Source organism: Megalobrama amblycephala, linkage group LG18 (assembly GCF_018812025.1).
Source record: "Megalobrama amblycephala isolate DHTTF-2021 linkage group LG18, ASM1881202v1, whole genome shotgun sequence".
NCBI classification, from domain to species: Eukaryota; Metazoa; Chordata; class Actinopteri; order Cypriniformes; family Xenocyprididae; genus Megalobrama; species Megalobrama amblycephala.
Window position 1 is genome coordinate 2,225,111 of NC_063061.1, and position 22,162 is coordinate 2,247,272.

The 22,162-nt window shown below is 41.5% G+C and overlaps 1 protein-coding gene across 4 annotated transcripts; it reads right to left on the bottom strand.

Moving 5' to 3' along the window:
* Positions 1–950: 950 nt before the first annotated feature.
* On the bottom strand, positions 951–20,475 carry LOC125252367 (solute carrier family 22 member 5-like). 4 transcript variants are annotated; one of them, XM_048165593.1, is made up of 10 exons: positions 19,330–19,860; positions 17,763–17,866; positions 16,661–16,815; positions 16,249–16,420; positions 13,880–14,006; positions 12,680–12,771; positions 5,831–6,045; positions 5,392–5,574; positions 1,357–1,492; positions 951–1,209 (listed from the first exon to the last, which is right to left on the bottom strand). In XM_048165593.1, exons 1-10 carry the CDS (start codon positions 19,723–19,725, stop codon positions 1,134–1,136), a joined length of 1,656 nt encoding a protein of 551 aa, XP_048021550.1. In that variant the 5' UTR covers positions 19,726–19,860; the 3' UTR covers positions 951–1,133. The 4 variants fall into 4 exon arrangements, with proteins under 4 accessions (XP_048021550.1, XP_048021548.1, XP_048021551.1 ...); XM_048165591.1 differs by having other exon boundaries at positions 12,680–12,777; positions 19,330–19,854; XM_048165594.1 differs by lacking the exon at positions 17,763–17,866 and having other exon boundaries at positions 12,680–12,777; positions 16,770–16,815; positions 19,330–20,447.
* Between the last annotated feature and the right edge of the window lie 1,687 nt (positions 20,476–22,162).

The window sequence follows — 22,162 nt, forward strand, 5'->3', positions numbered from 1 at the left end:
ATGAAGACCATGCATGAGGTCTCTTCCCATTAAATTACATGTAAAATGTCATATATTCCACTTTAGCTGGCACTGCAAGGCATCGTTGGCTTATCAATTTCAAGACTGCAGTAAAATCATCAGTGAAGTGCAGATTACATAACTTAATATGTGTGTAGAAATATGTGTAGAAATCTAAAGCTGTTCACTGCGAGTCTGAGTCGCCCTCTGCTGGTCAGATTTGCTCCCGATCAAACTGCACTTGTACTGAAGTGCTCTCAGATGGTGGAGAGGATCTATAAAGAACAGAAACACATGCCGAAGGGATCATGAATCCCCTTTCAGTGTCAAAAGTGTCTCTATGGGGAATAAGGAAGAGAGTTACCGGTTTAGCAGGAAACGTAAACGAGCGTGTTTGTTTCAGTCTGTGGAAGTCAAAGAATCTCACAGGCCCAGAGGGAATATCTGAGGATTCCTCTGATCTCGGCTGAACCCGCTCATCCCGCTGTTCTGTCTTATCACGTTTATGGCTTGACACGTTTTGAACCCTCACAATTTCACTGAACGTCACTTTTCTGCATTTTATTATTTTTCCCTTCTTTGCATAATACTGAAAAAGAAAATGTTCTCATTATCCTGTGGATGTTGAGTTATGATACAGTATACACACACACACACACGTCTGGACTCTCCATAGATGTAATGGTTTTTATACTGTACAAACTGATTATTCTCTCACCTTACACTAATTCTGCCCCTAAACCAACCTATCACAGAAAACTTTCTGAATTTTTACATTTTCAAAAAAACTCATTCTGTATGATTTATAAGCTTGTTTCCTCACAAGGACCTCAATTTAGGTCCCCACAGTGACATGAGTCCCCATGAGTCTGTGTGCATTCAGGTTGAAGTCCCCACCAGGATTGAATAACATTGAATAACATGTACGCTCTCACACACACACAAAGAAATATGTTTGAAAAGTTGAGGCTTTATTCCAAAAGATATTAAAATGTCTGCCTTTATTACAGTGAAAACCTAAAAGAGCCATTACAAAAAGGACCCCCACCCTATTCATTACAGCCTTGGAGTAAAGTGGTTAATTTACAGAGCCTTCGTAATCCTTCATAATCCTTAATAATCCTTACGATCCGTCACAAGTGTTCAGACTCATGCTCCTCTTCACATTTACTGTTGGTTGGACTGTAAGCAAAATGTCTTTTTTTAGACCTGAAAAAAAAAACAACAACAAAAAAAAACATAATTATTTAGTGTACACCAAAAGTGAGTGCAAACTTTCAGTAAATCGGGTCAGTTATGTAGAGTACTGCAAATGCCACAGCAAACCGCAGGGGGCGCTGCTCTTTTCAGGCTTACCAAACCACTGTCTGCATGTGACTGATAGTCTCTGGTAAAGGTGATCCCAGACTCTCCGGAAGCAGAAGGCTGAGCAACCCAGAGAGAACATTCAGACTGCCGATTAAGATGTATGGCAAAGATTTGTAGTAGCCTCCTGCAGCAAAACAACCAGAGACACTTGAACAAATGGTTTTGATAGGCATGCTTGAGAAATTGACAATGAAGACATTATATATTTTGATCTTTTAAAATAGTAGAGCATCTCCAGCTCCAAAAACAAGTCAAGAAGAAGATCTGCATAAACCAGAAAAAGCAGATAGTAGTTGCTCACAATTAAAATAATATAAAATATTCAACAGCATATAAATCAAAACTGCCAAACATTAAAAATGAAATGTCAAACTACTTTGGAATGTGAAGAGGAAACGACTGTGAAGCTTTGGGAGTGTTGATTAACTTAATCTACTCCTATGATTTTCTCATTTTTCTTAATCCCATCAGGACAAAGTTTTTGGCAAAAATGTGATTTTCTCAGCTTATAGTTAGAAATGTTTTTTTTTTTTTTTTTTTTAATGAAACCCACGTTCAAGTGTTGATAAAACCTAGAATGACTGAAGCAAGAATATAAGTTTTTTTGTTGTTGTTGTAGTTGTTTAAAAGTACAGGCTCTTTTCTTTCTTTTGATTGACTGTTTACATATTTATGCAACAAAATATTCTGGGGGCCATGCAAGTTTTGTGAATATGATGAAAAATACTGGCGTTAGCTGACAACTTAAAAAAAGAAATGCTGGTGGGGAAAGAGTTAATAAGCATTGGTCATTAATAGTCTAATTTTATGTAAAAAAAAAAAAAAAAAAAAATTTCTACTTGGATTGAAATGTTTGAGAACCCATGGAAATTTAAATATGGGAATTTATTGTTTAGACACACAAATCAGGGATGGACTGGTACTAAAAATGAGCCCAGGACTGATACCTACACCCAGGTCATATTTTTATGACTTATTTTTTGAGTCTTAAATGCCAAGTGCCTCGTCTGCATCAGTCATTTCTTTGAGTCTCTTCTCATGCTGTTTTCACCTCTTAATTCTGCCAGTTTGTTTAGCAGTGTCACAAGGAAAGGATCGAGGAAGGAAAATATGTTCCGACAGCCATTGATATAGGATTAAATAGGATTTTAAGATGAGTTGTTGTTGTTGTTGTTGTTGTGAAGTTTACTTTTTAAATTAATGTTGTGTGTTCTGTTTTTTTGAGCCTTTGTCTGAAAACAATTTACTACCCCTGTGGGGCTAGACAATAAAGCTTTTGAATTGAATTGCAGATGGAAACACAGGTGTAAAACAAGGGAACACAGAGAACAGAGACAAGAGCAACTGCATCAGGGAACATGGAATGACTGACAAAGACCAAGGTTTCCAGATGCTCTATGGCTAACAAAAGACACAAAACAAGAGTCCAGGTGGGTGGTGTGGATCAGGAGATCAGGGGGATGGAGGGCCAGACCCGAGAGGTCGAAGCGGGTCAGGAGACTGAGGTGGAGCAGGGAGCCAGGGTAGAGCAAACAAGGCAGGGAGCCAGGGCAGATCAGGCAGAGTGGGGGGCCAGGACAGAGCAAACAAAGCAAAGAACCAGGGTAGAATGGGGAACCAGGGCGGAGCAAGCAGAGCGGGGGGCCAGAGTGGAGCAAACAAAGCAGAGAACCAGGGTAGAGTGGGAAACCAGGGTGGATCAGGCACAGCGGGGGGCCAGGGCAGAGCAAACAAAGTAAAGAACCAGGGTAGAATGGGGAACCAGGGCGGAGCAAGCAGAGCGGGGGGGCCAGAGTGGAGCAAACAAAGCAGAGAACCAGGGTAGAGTGGGGAACCAGGGTGGATCAGGCACAGCAGGGGGCCAGGGTGGAGCAGGCAGAGCAGGGAGCCAGGGCAGAGCAAAAAAAGCAAAGAACCAGGGTAGAGTCTGAAACCAGGGTGGATCAGGCATAGCATGGGACCAGGGCGGAGCAAACAAAGCAAAGAACCAGGGTAGAATGGGGAACTAGGGCGGAGCAAGCAGAGCGGGGGGCCAGAGGCGAGCAAACAAAGCAGAGAACCAGGGTAGAGTGGGAAACCAGGGTGGATCAGGCACAGCAGGGGGCCAGGGCAGAGTAAACAAAGCAAAGAACCAGGGCAGAATGGGGAGCCAGGGCAGAGCAAACAGAGTGGGGGGCCAGGACGGACCAAACAAAGCAAAGAACCAGAGTAGAGTGGGGAACCTGGGCGGATCAGGCACAGTGGGGGGCCAGGGTGGAACAAGCATAACGGGGGACCAGAGTGGAGCAGGCAGAGCAGGGAGTCAGGGCAAAGCAAACAAAATGGGGAGCCAGAGTAGAGTGGGGGGCCAGGGTGGAGAAAGCAGAGCAGGGGGCCAGGGTGGAGCGGGGAGTGAGGGCAGAGCTGAAAAACTAGAGACCACCATGGTAGAGCTGTGTACCAAGGCAGAGCGGAAGACTACAAGAGGTTAGGGGACCATGGCAGAGCAAAGAGCCAGGCTACAGCAAACAAAGCCAGGGTAGAGTGGGGAACCAGGGCGGATCAGGCAGAGCGGGAGCCAGGACGGAGCAAACAAAGAGGGGAGCCAGGGAAGAGTGGGGAAACAGAGCAGATCAGGCAGGAGCGAGGGCAGAGGCGAAGAACACCATGGATGTTGACCGTGATGGTGGAGCCGGCAGAGAAGGCGGAGCTGGAGACCAATAAGTGGAACCGGCTGGGCTGGAGACCACCACGGTAGAGCCAGTGGAGTTGGGCACCAAGGCGGAGCAGAAGATTACAGGTGGGTTGGGTTGGGGGGCCATGGCGGAGCAGAGAGAGGAAGCATACAAAGATCGGTGGTAGCCTCTGTGGCTGTGACAGAGAGCTCAGGAAGTTCAGGGACGACCTCCATAGCTGAGACAGAGCAGACAGTAAGTTTATAGTCAACGTCTGTGGCGCAGTGATTTCAGGAATGGACTCTCTGGCAGAAACAAAGCCTGACAGAGGCTGCAGAGTGTTCAGAGTCAGCCTCTGTGGCCGCAGATTTCAAAACTGTCTTCCGTTTGCCCTTGTCTCAACTCTCCCTCCCCTCTAGTTCGCACAGGTCCCTTGTTTCTCCTCCCTTAATTTTGGGGACTTAAGCCTCTGCTGCTCCACTGGAACTACCCGGCTGCTTTCCCACTGCATCCCAGATGCCATCAGTCTTCGCCTCTGTACAGAAGTGGTTCATTACCAATATCTCTGCTCTGGTTGAAATTTTGAAAATTGGTTGAAATACTGGTGGAAATATTATGAAAATGCCTCAGTGAAAGTCAATGTTGTTTGGACCCCAACATTCTTCAAAATATCTTATTTTGTGTTCCACAGAAGGAAAGATATACATCCAGGAATGACATGAGGGCAAGTAAATGATGAAAAAATGTTAATTTTCAGGTGAAATAAACCTCTCTTGCACAGTTCTGAACTGGAATTATAGTTTGAGGAGGCGATTCCAGTTTTTTAGAGTTTTTACACTACCTTCTGTGTCTCATCGACCTGACGTTATGGGAATATTTTTCTCCCTCTACATCATTTGTATAGAAACCTGGTTTTGACAACTAAATTGGCCCACAGATTGACTGGGAAAGGTCCCAGCATTCCCTAAGGCCAGTCCATCCCTTGTGCAAATTAAATCCCTTAAAGCTGTATAAATAAAATTAGGATACTATGATGTAGATGAAACTTCCTACAACTACACTGCAAAAGTTGTTTTCTTACCCAGTATTTTTTGTTTTGTTTCCAGTACAAATATCTACCATTCTTAAATCAATATGCATTTACTGGAGAATCAAAATGACTTAACATATTAAGTGTTGTTTTCTTAAAAATCTATCTAAATTAAGTGAGGTTTTGCTTAAAAGAATAAAAAAAAATCTGGGACAGCCTTCCTGATTACACATCTTGAGTGACAGAATCCTTCCTTACATGAGGAACTACTTCAATCACAGTAGATGTAGGATTTAGCAAATTAGATGGAAGAGATTATAGAGACTAGAGTTCAGTGACCTAAGTAGATGAAGTATGGTGCAGAAATGCTGCCGACTCTGGATGCCATGGAGCAGGTTCCTAAAGCCGTGTTCCTCAGAATGGTGGGGTAAAGCTCTGCAGTCGCTGGGTACACGATCGCAAATGCTGCTGATAGACCGAACTTTCCCAGCATTACCAGAGAAATGGCAACAGAGCTCATATCTACAGGATAAAAGAGACAAAACACCCCATCTAAAGTTAAAATTTTTTCCCACTGTCAAAAATCAAACACATCATTAGATGGACAAATCCTCATAACCATGCTGTCATGCCAAAGTTTGTCAGAAAATCCAGCATATGGTGACAATTAATAGGTTTAACACGATCAAAAGTGAACACTAAACCTTCTATTCACTATTTCTTCTAATACACATCTTTTAATGAATCTATCATACCACATCACAGTTAAATTTCTCACGCTGTGGTATGAGGTGTATGAAGAGAAGAACCAGTCCTCCTAATGATAGGGTGGAGGACAAGCAGAGGCGGCGTGGCCAGTGGCGGAGCATCAGCCAGGCCATGATGAGCGCAGGCACTTCCACTACTGCTGACAGGAGGCAGTTCAGGTAGATGTTCCCATGCAGACTGGACGTGTTCAGAGACAAGGCACAGTATCCAATCGAAACAGCCGACCTAACAGAAGGAAGTCAGCGAGTGAAGAATAAAATGCTATGATTTAAGTTTCTGTCATATTTCTAATCAAACAAGCAAATATATGACATTAATGGCATTAATTATTTGAACATCTCAGATCATGCTGGTGATCATGAGCATCAGCTTTTGTTCATCTTCCTCCAATACTGCAGAAGAGACGCAACAAATACTGACACATTTGCAAAGTCAAAGCTGTTCAAATCATTTATAACTCTACACCCGCCTTGTTATGCTCACTCTTAGAAAGAAAGGTTCTATATTTAGTAGTGGCTAAAAGTGATGTCCGGCCTAGGAAAATTGACATCTTTATATTTTAAATATATTATTAAAATTTGTGAAATATTTTGTAAGCAATTTCCACATTCTCTGGGTCCCAAGAGGGCAAGGCTGGCAGTGTGCAACATTATGCTTTGTCACTCTCAGGTTTGGTTCGAGGACGCAACGGCTTCTCATGCACCCCCTGCCAAACCATGGGGCCAGTCCCCCCCCAGGTTCAGCAGCATCCGTTTCACCTCAGTGGTGAACATAGAGGTCCCTGTCCTGTGTGCAGAGATCGCAGTCCACTATTCCATACATCAACCATCAAGGTGGTCAAAAGTGAGATGCAATGTCATATTTTGTCCCTCCCAACGCCCATGCAGCTGACACGCTCTCACAAGCTTACACTTGTGAGAGAGTAGAGACTCCATACCCAGGCAGTCCAGCTGATTTGGAAATGCTTCGGAGCCGTTCAGGTAGACCTGTTTGCCACTCTGGACACGCCCCATTACCAGTTGTTTTATTCCCTGACCGAGGGAACCCTTGGCACGGATGCACTGGCACACAGCTGGCCCTGGGGCTGATCATCAGGTTTCTGAGAGGTGTGAGGAGGTTGAACACTCCTTGACATTACCTTATTTTCTCTTGGGACCTCTCTCTGGTCTTAAAAGCCCTACAGAGAGCTCCCTTTGAGTCCTTGCAGTCAGTTGAGATTAAGATCCTCTCTTAAGACAGCGCTCCTGACTGCGCTCACTTCCATTAAAAAGGGGTATCACACACAGTTTACGCCAATCTCATGTTAATATTGAGTACATATAGAGTAGTAGTACAGAACGGCTATAAGAAATGCTAGATCTACTTATTTTTCAAATCTCTTAATAGAAAACAAACATAATCCTAGGTATTTATTTGACACAGTGGCTAAATTAACTAGAAACAGAGATTCAACTGCTGACGTTTCCAAAGAGCACAGCAGTAATGACTTTATGAACTTCTTTACTTGCAAGATTGACAATATTAGAGATAAAATTATAAACATGCAACCGTCTACAGTTTCGCTTCAGACAGTGCACTGTAGTGTCCCTGAGGTAAAACTAGAATCATTCGCCGCTATAGGAGAGGAAGAATGATCTAAACTTATCAAATCATCAAAATCAACAACATGTATGTTAGACCCAATGCCGACTAAACTACTGAAAGAAATGCTTCCAGAGGTCGTAGGTCCACTTCTTGATATAATTAATTCATCTTTAACACTAGGATACGTGCCAAAAACTTTTAAGCAGGCTATTATTAAACCTCTTATTAAAAAACCTCAACTAGATCCGAGAGATTTAGTAAATTACAGGCCAATCTCGAATCTACCTTTTCTGTCAAAGATACTAGAAAAGGCAGTTTCAACACAGCTGTGCTCCTTTTTAGAAAGAAATGGAATCTGTGAGGATTTCCAGTCAGGATTTAGACCATACCATAGTACTGAGACTGCTCTCGTTAGAGTTACAAACGATCTACTCTTATCATCCGATCGTGGCTGTATTTCTTTATTAGTGTTATTAGATCTCAGTGCTACTTTTGACACTATCGATCACCACATTCTTTTAAAAAGACTTGAAAACTACATTGGCATTAGTGGAATTGCTTTGGCATGGTTCAAATCTTACTTATCTGACCGTTATCAGTCTGTAGTAGTTAATGAAGAGATGTCGTATCGATCACAAGTTCAATATGGAGTACCACAAGGCTCAGTACTAGGACCGTTGCTTTTCACTCTGTACATGCTGCCCTTAGGAGAGATAATTAGGAAGCATGGTGTTAGTTTTCACTGCTACGCTGACGATACTCAGCTCTATATTTCCTTGCACCCTGACGAAACCTACAAATTCACAAAACTAACAGAATGCATAGCTGACATTAAAAACTGGATGACAAGAAATTTCTTATTATTAAGTTCAGAAAAAACTGATATCCTAATCTTTGGACCAAAAACTTCCTCACGAAAAAACCTTGAATACTCTCTAACACTTGACGGGTGCTCCATTAAACCTTCGTCCTCAGTTAAGAACTTGGGTGTGCTCTTTGATACCAATCTTTCATTTGAAAGTCATGTTTCTAGTATCTGTAAAACCGCCTTCTTCCATCTAAAAAATATATCTAAATTATGACATATGCTCTCAATGACAAATGCGGAACAGTTGGTTCATGCATTCATGACCTCAAGACTAGATTACTGTAACGCTCTACTGGGTGGTTGTTCTGCTCGGCTTTTAAACAGACTACAGTTGGTCCAAAATGCGGCAGCTAGAGTTCTTACTAGAACCAGAAAGTATGACCATATTAGCCCAGTTCTGTCAACATTACATTGGCTCCCTATTAAACATCGTATAGATTTTAAAATCTTGCTACTTACTTATAAAGCTCTAAATGGTTTAGCTCCCCAATATCTAAGCGAGCTCTTGGTGCATTATAGTCCTTCACGTCTATTGGGATCTCAGAATTCAGGCCAGTTGATAATACCCAGAATATCAAAATCAACTGAAGGCGGCAGATCCTTTTCCTATTTAGCACCTAAACTCTGGAACAATCTTCCTAGCATTGTTCGGGAAGCAGACACACTCTGTCAGTTTAAATCTAGACTGAAAACACATCTCTTTGCTCCTGCATACACATAACACATTATCAATACGTTAACATTTTTCAAATCCGTTAAAGGATTGTTACGCTGCAATAATTAGGTCGGCCGGAACCGAGAACATTTCCTATAACACTAGATATACCTGTACATCAGAATAAGAATGGCATCTACGCTAATATCAGTCTCTCTGCTTATCCTGAGGTTTGCCGGGTGCTGGATCCAGGCCGTATCCAGATCAGATGGAGAACCTGTGTCTGGACCTGACTACAACGTAGCCCAGGAGACAATGGGCCTACAGATCCAGTTCTGGCTGCATCTATAATTCAGATTTTTAATCTCCGTATCCGCTTACATATATTTATATATAATCTGTTTTTAATCTCTATAATAAAAATGTATAATTCAGATTTTGATCTCCATATCCATTTACATATATTATATATATCTTCCAAGGGTTTTTTTTCCCTCCTAGGACTTTTTTCCCAGTGTTAGCACGCTGGGTTTTTCTCCTAGGGTTTTTTTCCACCCCTGGGAGTTAGCCGACATTGGCTTAATGTAGCACCATCTTGTATATGTTACATATTACCACGCTTGCTTGTACAGCTTATTTTTAACCACTTCTCTTTTTTTTCTGTGCTTCTAATATGTAAAGCTGCTTTGAAACAATTACCAATTGTAAAAAGCGCTATATAAATAAATTTGACTTGACTTGACTAGTAGTGCATCCTTCACATTTCCAAAAAGTCTTTAGTTTTATCATATTTTTAAAAGATACATACGCTGTCCAGAGTCTTTCCGAAAACAGCCTAGCGCCTGGAGGGGTGCCATGTGAGCGGATCTAAAGAGTCACGAGCATGCGCAGCTTTTGCGTAGCGATCGTCTGCAAGCTATCAATGGTCAGCTAAACAAATGTATTTAAACAAACACAATACACCATCGCATTATCCCTGGATAACTTTTGAATCACTATAATGAACATAGCGTATAGTGAATGATGAATAATGAATTTATGATTTAACTACATTCCTGTTGTTTACATTATATGCACTTAGGCTCCTATTGCCAACAAAACAGACATTTGATGCAGTTTTACTCTCCACCTTCCGACTCATGACCGGGATCATTACCGCTGTAACCACTCCATCTTTCAGTTTCAACCGATCTGTAATCAGCGTAAAACTGTGCCTTGTTTATGAAACCATAAGCGCCGATCCTGAGGGCTCGAGCAGCCATGGAAAAACACGAGATATTCTCCATTCATATTAACCAATAAAAAAGTGATTGCAACTATCAGTTTCTATGGTTATTTTAATAACAAATATCGAGAGCACATCAATGTACTGCGTGAGAACAAATATCTCAGCTCCACTTAATGCTGGGTTCTTTGGGAAGCAAGGTTATCTTTCCCTCACAACCAAAAACACACTTCTTTGGTGACATTGTTGATTTCGTGAAGTCCTGTGACCTGTGCAGCGCTGCCAACGACTTCCGTAAAGCTGAACGAAGCGAGTTGGTGGGCGTGCTCTTGCTCTCTTGCTCTCTTGCTCTGGTCGACATGTGCACGCACTGTTTCGGGAGAGGTGCCTGTACAAGGAATTCCGACCTTTATGATGTCACACAGCCCCATACTCGAAAAAAAGACTGCAAAATTTATGAGGATTTGGAAGAGTATTTTTGGCACAGAAATACTCCGTCATACGTCCAACTCATGTTTTGAAACTTTGGCCATGTTTAGCATGAGAATCCAACTCTTTAACAATGCAAATAAGTCAGAATACATGAAATAGCATTATTCCCCCCCTATAAGAGGCTGACTCTCACGTAATCCTGAGACTCTGGCCTAGATATGTTCCCACCACTCCCTTCAGGGACCAGGTGCTGAACTTGCAAGCACTGCCGCCAGAGGAGGCAGACCCAGCCCTTGCGTCTCTGTTCCCTGTGCACGCTCCATGTCTTTATGTGGACCGCACACTGAGTTCAGATCAGTTCAGCCAACAGAAGGGAAAGTCTGTCTCTAAGCAGAGGTTGGCCCACTGGATAGTGGATGCCATCGTCTTAGCGTATTAATCCCAAGGCAAGCCATGCCCCCTTGGGGTGAGGGCTCACTCTAGAGTCTCTTCCCGTGTGTTATTACATACCCGTTACACCCGTGTGTCTATTAACAGGTGATGTACGGGAAGGCTGACTAGTGTCCCGCTTGGAGCGCCATTCCTCTCTTAGGATGGGATACGTGCCATAACTGCTCCTCAGTTGAGCTCATGAACCATGTAGGAGTTCCTGCAGCTGTCTTTCCCTTGGCAGAGCTGCTCTGCCGTCCCTGTCTGTGCTGTCTCCACCCTGCCTAGGTTGGATCCTCTGCAGGGACCTTCCATATGTAGTACTGCCCTCTGGCCAGTCCATATGTCTATCTCCATGTTACTCCCCTACGGGCAGGATTTGGTCTCCGTAGCATCCCATTCCACTTGGAATAGGCACGCTTTCCCAGTATTATCTGAATGTCTCACTGTGTGGGACAAGTGGAACAGCTGTGATTGACTTCTCTGTGTAAGCCTTGTCCTTCTGCCCCAAGGGTGCGGGGGACCAAGTGACTTACGCGGGGCACTGGAAGATGCAGCGATTGTGCCATTTTTCTTAGGGATACCAATATGTAAGTCACTGACTTAACTCGTAGTGACTGACTGAATGGGAATGTCTAGGTTACTAATGTAACCCCTGTTCCCTGAAGGAGGGAATGAAGAGGTTACATCCAGTCGCCACAATCTCTGTGTTCACCACTGCTCGGCTCCTCAGCGAAAACTTTATTGAGCGTATCTCTGCTCACTTCCTATATACCCGCAGTACGGGGCATGGTTTGCGATGCAAATCTCACTCGCCAATGTCCACTGGTTGGTTCTGTTAACACTCGAAGATGACAGGGCTCTCAGGCGTGATCCCATTTCGTCAGTCACTGACGTTAAATCTCTGTTCCCTTCTTCAGGGAATCGGGGTTACATTAGTAACCTAGATGTCCCATATAGAACCTCTAGAACCTTTTTTCTAAGAGTGTGGTAAAGACAAATGTTACAGTAAATTAAAGGCTCAACAGAAGCATTTTCACTAATGGTCTCTGACGTCTAGTGTATGTTACTGCTTGTTACAGCATAATGACCACATGTCAAAATAGCTAATGACCACATGTCAAAATAGCTATGGATATACAGATGTGCAGTTTGACTGAATAACTAAACTAAACAGTACACAAATCTGTACAATGTAACGGGATACTTATATATGAACTAATCCACATCTTGAACCAGATACTGGCTGCGTCCAAAATCGCATACTCTCGAGTAGGTACTTATTTTGAATATGTACTTTGCGGCCGCTAAAAAGTATCTTCTATATAGTATGAATGTAATTTGAACGTACGACATGTGCCACGTTGTCATTATCATGTAACCTACCAGCATCAGCTGCATCGCTTCATTGCCATTCACAAATCCTCTCCTGTGGCCTCGTGGGATAGTAAAGTGTCCATCATATGCACACTTCAGAATCTCGCCGGAAGTAGTAGGTCATCCAGGTACTTTTAGCCTACTCTTTTATGAGTGCTGTGAATCCAGACATACTTCTTTAGTCATATACTGTTTTTTGCCCACTATATATTAGAGAAGTATGAGATTTTGGATGCAGCCCATGTGTATCTTATCTATGTGTATCTTAAGTACATGTAAGTGCTCTCACCAGATCAGGCACAGCAGGACAGTAATACAGCAGATGTTGCTGGACTTCACCAGGTCACAGAGACTGTAGGTCTGCAACCTTCCAGCGTTTTCCTTTGACTGTAACGCACGTGTCACAACAAATATGTCTTGTTACACAGCACTGTCAAAACACAGTGTAAGCAAAAGACCATCTGATTTCTACAGCTAAAACAACATGAAGCATCCTCATGTGGACAATCATAAGAACATCCAAGAGCAATGAAATACAATTTACCAGATATCTTCAAAGCCAGTGGAATTGCTAATTACTGTTTTTATGATGATACTGCATTGTTTCAGTAGAGTCTAAAGTTCACATATAATTCCAGTCACTTATTCCTGGTTAAATTTAGGTTACTAACTAATAAAATAAGATTATCACCTCACAAAGATGGAACATTTTTTACTGATAAATCATTTTAACAGATTTAACATATCTCATTAACATCTGCCAAGTTTACATCTTTGACAAAAGAGTCACAAGAGAAAAAAGAAAGAGTGTAGTGGGCAATAAAGTGTCGTTTATTGGCATGTAATTCTCCTCAATTAGGAAACTCTGGCTTAATCATACACCTGAACTAGATTAGTGTTTAAGATTACTTGAGCATCTGAACTATGGATTATGAACTTTGTACTTTGAAAACGGCTGTTCAATAGTGTGATTAAATGCTTGTTTCTAAGAGTTGTGAAATAACTGATATTATGGTAGATGCAATTATAATCAGAGTAAATATTGTTGCCGGGTTTGCTGATGGATTACTGATTAAGTATAATATATTGAAGCTAATGTACTGTCATATTAGTAAGTGCATGGATTTAAATGTTGCCATACTAAATAGAAATTGTCCAGTTCAATGCTTGTTGCATATGACTGCGTATTCTTGCTTTAACCTGAGTTTATGCATCGGCTTGCTTCCGCATGGGTTTAATACATACATCCATGTGGCACACGTGCAGCAGGTGTGAGATAGATGAAACAAGCCTAAATTATGGCATGCTTTCACAGTGCATTGAACTCTTTCAACTCCTCAATATATGACCCCTCTAGTAGTAAATCAATTTAGACTGAGTTCAACAGAAAATAAAAGGGGTTGAAGAGCTTTTGTCATACGAGGATATAAAAGAGACTGTTTAAAGCACCATGTGCCATTTGAAAAGCAAAGGTTGGTGTGGGTTTCACCTGATGCAGGGGAAAAATGACATCAGGGGCTTTAACCCCGTTCATCTTGGCAGCCTTTCTCAGAATTGCCTCGGCCTCATCAACCCTCCCTTGAGACAGCAACCATCGAGGAGACTCTGGAATAAACCTGCAAACAACAACAATAACTATTCTGAGATATCAGGACCAGATCATTTATTATACTTATTTAATGCAGCAAATAGAAACTGAAATGAAATTCAATAAGATCCTATTCTGCTTTTTTCCATGTTCATCTTTCTTTAGTGTGTAATGTTGCTGTTTGATCATGAAAAAGCTCTACAAAGTTCTAAAGTCCCTCCAGTCTAAGTTATTCTCTGATTCTGAACTCCCTGAAACACCTTCATTGTAGAGTTGAGTTTTCTTCCAAGAACATACACGTCACAATATTCCTCATTTAAATAACTCATATGCAGAATAAAGGGGCGGGGTCTAGTTGAGTTCTGCATGGTGGGACAAGAGCTGTGAGAGAACGGCGCGACTAATAATGAGCGTCAGCTGCGTGCAGCACCGGTCGCGTATCTCACGGAGGAGCTCCCGAAGCATAAAATGGGGAGCGACGACGAGAGAAGACCAGGCCTGGATTTGTGTTATGTTTTTATTATGTTTGTGTGTGTGGCAGTCGTCCGTGAGGGACTGCCGCCATTTACTTTCATTTTGTTGTTTGTTTATTTTATGATTATTAAAGTTAAATGTTCGCCAGTTCCCGCCTTCTTTCTTTCCCCATCTACTAACCTTGCTACAATGTTGAAACTGGTGGTTATGGTAAGGGGCAGGACATTTCCAAAACATGCTCGAAGCCCTTGAACAATCACAACTAACGGCTCCAGCCTGTCAGTCTTTGGGTAAAGGGATGAGGCGAGGACTCAGAGATGCAGAGAAAACAGGCTTTTATTTGACTAAATAAATAAATAAAATAAAAACAACCCCATGGGGGAAAACAAGACCGGCATCTGGACAAGGCAGGACTGGACACAGTAACTGGATCAGGCAGAGCAGGACACGAGGGGTACACACGACAATGAACTAGCAAAGAACTGTAAACACAAGAATAAATAGGGAGCAAACAAAGCAGGTAATGAGGACAGGTGTGGCAAATGATCCAATAATCAGATAACAAGAAGGGCAGGGTTAAGACAATAGACAGGAGAGCACATGGCACATAGAAACAAACTAGGAACCACATGCTCACCATGAAAAGACAATAGGAGTGTCAGAGCTCTGTCACCAAACCAAAAATAAAGAGAGCGAAGTGACAGAACTCTGACACAGCTGACCAATCACAGCACATTGTGCTTTTCAGAAGGAGGAGCTTCATAAAGACAGGAACTAAACAGAACTTTACTGACAGACTGGGAAGAGAGGAGCTGCAACAATGGAGAATATGAGGAAAATACAGAGCCCCGCACATGACATGCAGAAAAAAAAATAATAGGCTAAATCTTGCACACGATTTACTAATTCGTTCTCTCAATTTACTAAATAGGGCGCACAATTTACTATTTCGTTCCCTCGATTTATAAATCATGCACATGAGGGAGTGAAATAGTAAATCGTGTAAATTACAGAAGCACGCCAAATTGCACCATTACTGTAATTTTCATTATGCAGATTTTTATGCAGGAGTTTATCACACAATGGCTCACGCACCTGTAACCCTGGTAGGCGGAAATTTCCATTAACAGTGGGCATTGCAGATGAGGAACCCTCCGTTTCCACAGTGCCCATCATACCTCATCACGTCATGGCCGCCATTCCAGAGTCTCATTCCGTCATGGCCGCGATTCCAGGGTCTAGTCCCATTATGGCCGCCACACCTGTGCCCCTGGGAGTACTGGTGGAGTATGAGGGGATGTCTTGGAGCCCAGAAATGGCTCCTGTCCCCAAGCTTAGCCCAGAGTCGACTCCATCTCCCTACAATTGTCCAGCCCCTGACCACAGTCCTGTTTCAGAATTTGGTTTTGATCTGCTTTTCTGTTCATGTCTGGATTCTAGATTGGTTTTCATTGTGTTATTTTTCTGTTTGCTCATTTTCACGATAAGTGTATAATTAATTGCACAAAAAGGGTGCTCTTAATCGTGATTAAAAATTTTAATCTGTTTACAGCTTTATTATTAACATTAATAAAGATTTTAGATCAAATCTGCATCACCCACATGGGCGAGTCTGGAGAGCTGCGAGTCCTTCATTTTTTTGTAATGTTTGTAAGCATTTGTAGGTAAAACCCATCTTATTCACATGACCTTTGTGCTGCCTCCTTGCCAAGAAAATGTTGACTATACAAACTCTGACTGTTCTTCTGATGTGTGGTGCATTATTAAACAGCACCTGTCCCATAGCAAACACCTACCACCAAAGGGGTATGCAGAAGAATCCAGGGATGGTGAGGGCCATCAGCAGTGTTCTCCAGTCTCGCAGGAAGTAGGCAGCCAGTGGAAGCATCATATACCCAATTGAAAAGAAAAGACACACGCCAAGAGTGGAGTAGAGGTCACGAATGGATGGGCTCAATATTTCCATTCCTAGGGGAAGGACATTTTTCGTAAAAAATAGTTATTGAGAATTATTAAGAATTATTGAGAATATCTTCAAAGTATATTCTCAGACAAAAACATGCATTTGTTATGCAATTTTTATGTGTTAGTAGAACAAATGTGCTGCCAGGTTATTTTCAATAAGCAGTTATATGACTGAAAACAGTACAAGGTTAGTTGTGATTATTCAATGCTAATATAAAATCACAGCAAATCAAAAGCCTTTACCTAAAACAAATGCTGCAACATAGTTTGAAATTTGGCCCATTCCAACAATGAAAAACAACAAGCAAAAAATCAACCAAGATGGGGAGAAGACTTGAATGAAGGTGAATACCGTCTGAATCCCCATGGTAACAAACAGCACTATTTTCCTGCCAAACCTGAAGAAAAGAGAAGAAACAAGACAAGTTTATTTCCAATAGGCAACATTCCAGTTTTCACGAGAGTGCAGTGAAGTGACTGAGCGTTTTTTGTTCACTTTCTGTATCTAGTTCATTCACAACTTGAATAAGTTGTGGAAAATATGCATAATGATAACTATAGCAACAGATGATAAAGTGTAAATTACAAAGTGTAATTTACACTTTACATTTACATTGAAGTGTAAATGCAAACTAATAGACCAGGCACTTGTCCCATGCCATGTGTCTTTGTTCTTCATTTTAATAACTTTTCACTTGACCTTTTTAAAACAATGGGGGTTTTTTTCTTAATTGAGAAAAATTTGAAGGCTACATGTTGTTTTAATGTATTACTTCTTAATACAGTGAATTCAGGTAAAAATGGGACAATTTTTGCCATTGAGATCCTGAATTAACCCAATACACTGATCCCAGCGCAGCTTTTTTCAGCTTCTTTTGGAATTATTTTCATTGGCAGATGGAACAAAACAAACAAACTAAATGGCCAATTTTTGTTTGAAACACTAATGACTCAGTATCACAGTTACAATTTATTTTAAGGTGACGTAGTAACAAGTTACTACATGTACTTACTATAGTAATAACACTAAATTATGCTTAATTACAAGTAACTAACCCTAAACCTAACCGTAATTCTAAAGTAAGTACACGTAGCTACCTAATTAATATTACCCTGTGCTTATTAGAGTAAGTTCACTGTAACTTTGTCACCTTAAAATAAAGTGTAACCAATATCACATTTTCAATCATACTGCAATCCTGAATATCAGTCCCGCTGTGATGCCGAGTCAGACTCATATTGCCTGGTGATACAACAGAGGATCAGGACAATCAGGTTGTGCTTGTCATTAAATAATTGTAATATTCACTTGTAGCTTGTGGGGAAAAAGTTGATGCTTTCTGACCTGTCAGACATCTGTCCAGAGATGACAGAACCAGTCAAAACACCACAGAAGAAGAGTGAGGTGGTCAATGGAGCTCTCCAGTCATCTGAACACACCAAATCCCACTGCCATCGAACAAACAATGCAGGGTTGGTAGTGATTATATCCATTTGTAAAAACTAAGTTACATTTCAGTCTAACCCATGAAAACAACTTGATTTACATTATTTTGACACTTCTATTCCTGATTGAATACAGGAAAAATAGAAACTGGGGCTAGTTGTCACATGGAGAAGCTCTAATACAGTAACTTTATGGATTTTCAGATAAAATTCCATTTACACAAATGCTTGTTTCCTGTGAAACCCATAGTTTAACTCAAAAATAAAGCTATAGCCTTTGTATGTCACTGTCTAACAAAACTGTCATGAAATCAGAACTGACCCTTACTGATCTTAATGTAAACGATTCGTCCATGCAAAATTTTTGGAATCGCAATCTTGAAACTAAGGGCCAGATTTACTAACTGCTTGCGCCAACGCAAACCCTCTTTTAGCATTAAAAACTACTGTCGGGATTTACTAAAGACACGCAGTGCAAAATTAGCGCTGAAAAGACGTTGTTTATACGGCTGGCCTTATTGCATATGCATTTGTAGGAGTTTCCCTTTCTGTCGCATCATTTATGAGAGGAGAGTATTTAAATGAAACACGCAACACGATTTACTAATGTTTGTGCTAGTCAATTTACTGGTATTTGCGCCATTATTTACAAGTTGCGCCTGTGTCGACCCGCACCTGATGAGCATCAGCTCTACTTATTTGCGAATCAACGCTAATTTGCGCTGCTCTTGTTAGATTGCGTTGATCATTATGTAAATGATTTGACTGCGTCCATGTTCTTTAATTTGCGCGTCAGCAGTAGATCCCGTGCAAAACTTGCCACTCCCATCATCGGCACATTTGTGGAATTCGCGCTCACGCTAATTTGCCCCGTTTAGTAAATCTGGCCCAAAATGTCATAACTTGCTGTTTTTGTGATATTAATCATGTCTCTCAGCAGACATACTGTATGCAGCACACAATGCATTTTGATCCGATTTTCCTTCTTCATCCATTTATAATTTAAAAATGTTTCCCCATTCAGTAAGCAGTTGCACATCACAATATGGAGGTTACGCTGCATGCAATTTCGGTTTCTTAGGTTATTTCAAACAAAAGCATTATTTTCAAATCAGTTGAAAATTCAAGTCTCTATTGTGACAACATGCCCCGCGGTAACGTTTTCACTGCACTGGATCTTTTTCAAGGGCAAAAATGTGCACATGTTCAGTCGTTCAGTTTTTGTAGTCAGTTCCTCAAGGCATGTATCTATACAGTATTGACTTTTAGAAAACATTCACCGGAATGAGCGTGACATCTGCTCTGCTCTAAAGCTGGTGCCGAACCGGAACATGATTTCAAGGGGCCCACAGGGAAACAACCTGCCCCGGGGGCCCGGATAGCCCAGCTAACGGCGAATCTGAACTTCCGCTTTGCATACTGTATAAACACATTAAACTGAAGTAAGGAGAAAGCATCAAACGAACCTCTGTAACAATCGTGGAGATGTACGTTTCTTTATCATACTCCCAGCCGTCCACACAGGCTTCTCGAGGAATGGACGAGACATTCACATCCACCCACGGGAGCAAACCTCTGTCCGAATAGTTCTTCACGATGTCCACTCGGTGTCTTGAGCATTTAGTGATTCGAGAATCCTCGTCCTCGTCCAGAGGAATAGACACGTTTCTCCATTCATCAGTGATGTTCAGAGCCGCAGGAATGAGGCAGTGATGAGCGGGTGTATCGCCCATGAACACCATGGATAACCCCGTGAATCCATTGGGAATAATGCTCAAACACAAAAGAATGAACACCGTCCTTTGGAAAGGTCCCCAGTCTCCCAGGAACGCGGTTCTGTCATCGTAGTCTAGAGAGTTCATGGCAGTCGCAGCACATCTGCGACAAAACCTTCAGAGGAGAGCGAGGCTTTATTTCCAGACACAGATGGGAGGAGACAGACTCATCTCACGTGCAGCAGCGTCACTGTATACTATTATAGTTTAATGACATTTCTCAGCAGCGATGCTTTTCATCATGCAGCTTTTCCAAGTGTGCTGCTTTACTGCAGAGCCAAATGACGTCCAGCTCCTCCTCTGTGGATCTAATGGGTGGGATTAGGTTGTGGTTGGACCTTCTAGCAGCTCCATCCAGTCCAAATTACATCCAGAGAGGAGGAGCTGGACTTGATAGGGCTAGTGTTGTAAAATTATGTTTTGCTAACGTTCCCATTAAGTTATTTTTGAATGTTAGAAAACCTTTTTTTTTTCTTGGTTATGTGACCATTAAGGGAACATTCTATTTTATCGCAAACATTATAGGAATGTTTCAGAATGTTTCATTTAAAAGAAGTAACATTTAAAAACATTAGATCAGGGGTCCCCAAACTTGTTCCTGGAGGGCCGGTGTCCTGCAGAGTTTAGCTCCAACTTGCATCAGCATGCCTTCCTGGAAGTTTCTAGTATGCTTAGTAGGACCTTAATTAGCTGCTTCAGGTGTGTATGATTAGGGTTGGAGCTAAACTCTGCAGAGACACCGGCCCTTCAGGAGCAGGAATGGTGACCCCTGCATTAGATCAACATCCAACTAAAACATTTCAGGAAAAAAAAAAAACATTATATGAACAATGTATGTTTTTGTGCTAACATTTTGAGAACATTCTTAAATACCATGTAACTTTGAATGAACGTTCTATTAAAGTGGACCAATAATTCCCCTTTCACAAGATGTAATATCAGTCTCTGGTGTCTCCAGAATGTGTCTGTGAAGTTTCAGCTCAAAATCCCCCACAGATCATTTATTATAGCTTGTCAAATTTGGCCCTATTTGGGTGTGAGCAAAAACACGCCGTTTTTGTGTGTGCCCCTTTAAATGCAAATGAGCTGCTGCTCCCGGCCCCTTTCCAGAAGAGTGCGGAGCTTTAACAGCTCAACAACAACAAAGCTGGAGAATCTCACGCAGTCAAAATGACGACGGTGTTCAGCCTTACATTGTTCAAACCGGAGTCGACACTGATGGAGAGACTCAGGAAGAAGTTACAACTTTTAGACGTTTCTGAATGGTTAGTGGATAAATTGATGTAGTTGCTGTGGAGTTGATTCAACTCATCCTCTAGCATGTGCCGTCATGTTCATCTTTTGTGTTGAATTGACCCTCGTTTGTGAAGCAGTCCGGCGTAAAATGACGGCATGACAACAACACTCTACTACAACAACTCTTCCTCTTCTCTAAAGCAGCCCAACATGGCCCCGCCCCCTTTATTCTCGGGGGCGGGGTTTATGTAAATTTTAGGGTTTGTGATGTCACTAACCCAGGAAGAAGCTCGTTGTAGTCCCTACCAGCCGCTTAAAAAGCGATTTCTGCAAAAGAAAATATCTCTCTTTGCATTGAACTTTGAGCGTCGTAACTTTGCAGATGTTGTTTACGATCAAAAAGCAACATTACACACTAACTAAAGTTAAAAAAGTGAAATCATAATCAAGAACCCCTTTAATGTTACTGAAAGAATGTTTGTTCATAACTTTGAGAGAACCTTGCCAGAACGTTCGCTGTGGTGCTGACAGTGTTGGAGTTGTGTCAAAGCTCTCGGAGGTCGAAATTCGTCTCAATTTGAAGGTTTCTTGAAAGGCAGCATTTGTTTTGTGTCCTTCATTTCACCTATTTTGAAGGATGCATCAGGTGTATCCTTCACGTCCTCCAATCACCTCTGCACACATTACCCAATATCAATCAACCAAAAACATGGCTGGAAATGAGTCGACACAGAGTCGCCCTGATTCATAATGAAGTGCAAACGCTTCAGACAAATGTTTTATGGCATATTATATTATTATATATTATTATTCATTATGACATGACAAATAAACCTAATCCATGGATATTGAGGAGTCGTGTTTCCTGACATTTATATATGTGCCTGATTTCGACGCCAGGGAAATACATAAAGCAAATCTGCCTGTGAATATTTTATATAGGTAGGTTTAAATCCGAGTAATCACTTATATCAACTTATATATCGTCATATTGTCCAGCCCTAAAACTTGTATAGTTTTTGTCAGTGTTAATTTAAAAACACCCAATTATGCAGAAGATGGTAAATATTTAATTGATGAGTTGTCAACACAATATATATAACAATACAATATATATGGTAACATTTAACCTCAAAATCCAACATTTTGACACAAAATGATAACTGCAAATCCATGTTTCTCTGCTGGACTCCAGCTGTTTCTGTGAATTACAGCGATTAATTTGCTTCTTTTTCTGTAGCTTTCTGCAGTCTTTAAATATATACCTCAGGTTTTTTCAAAGCTATTT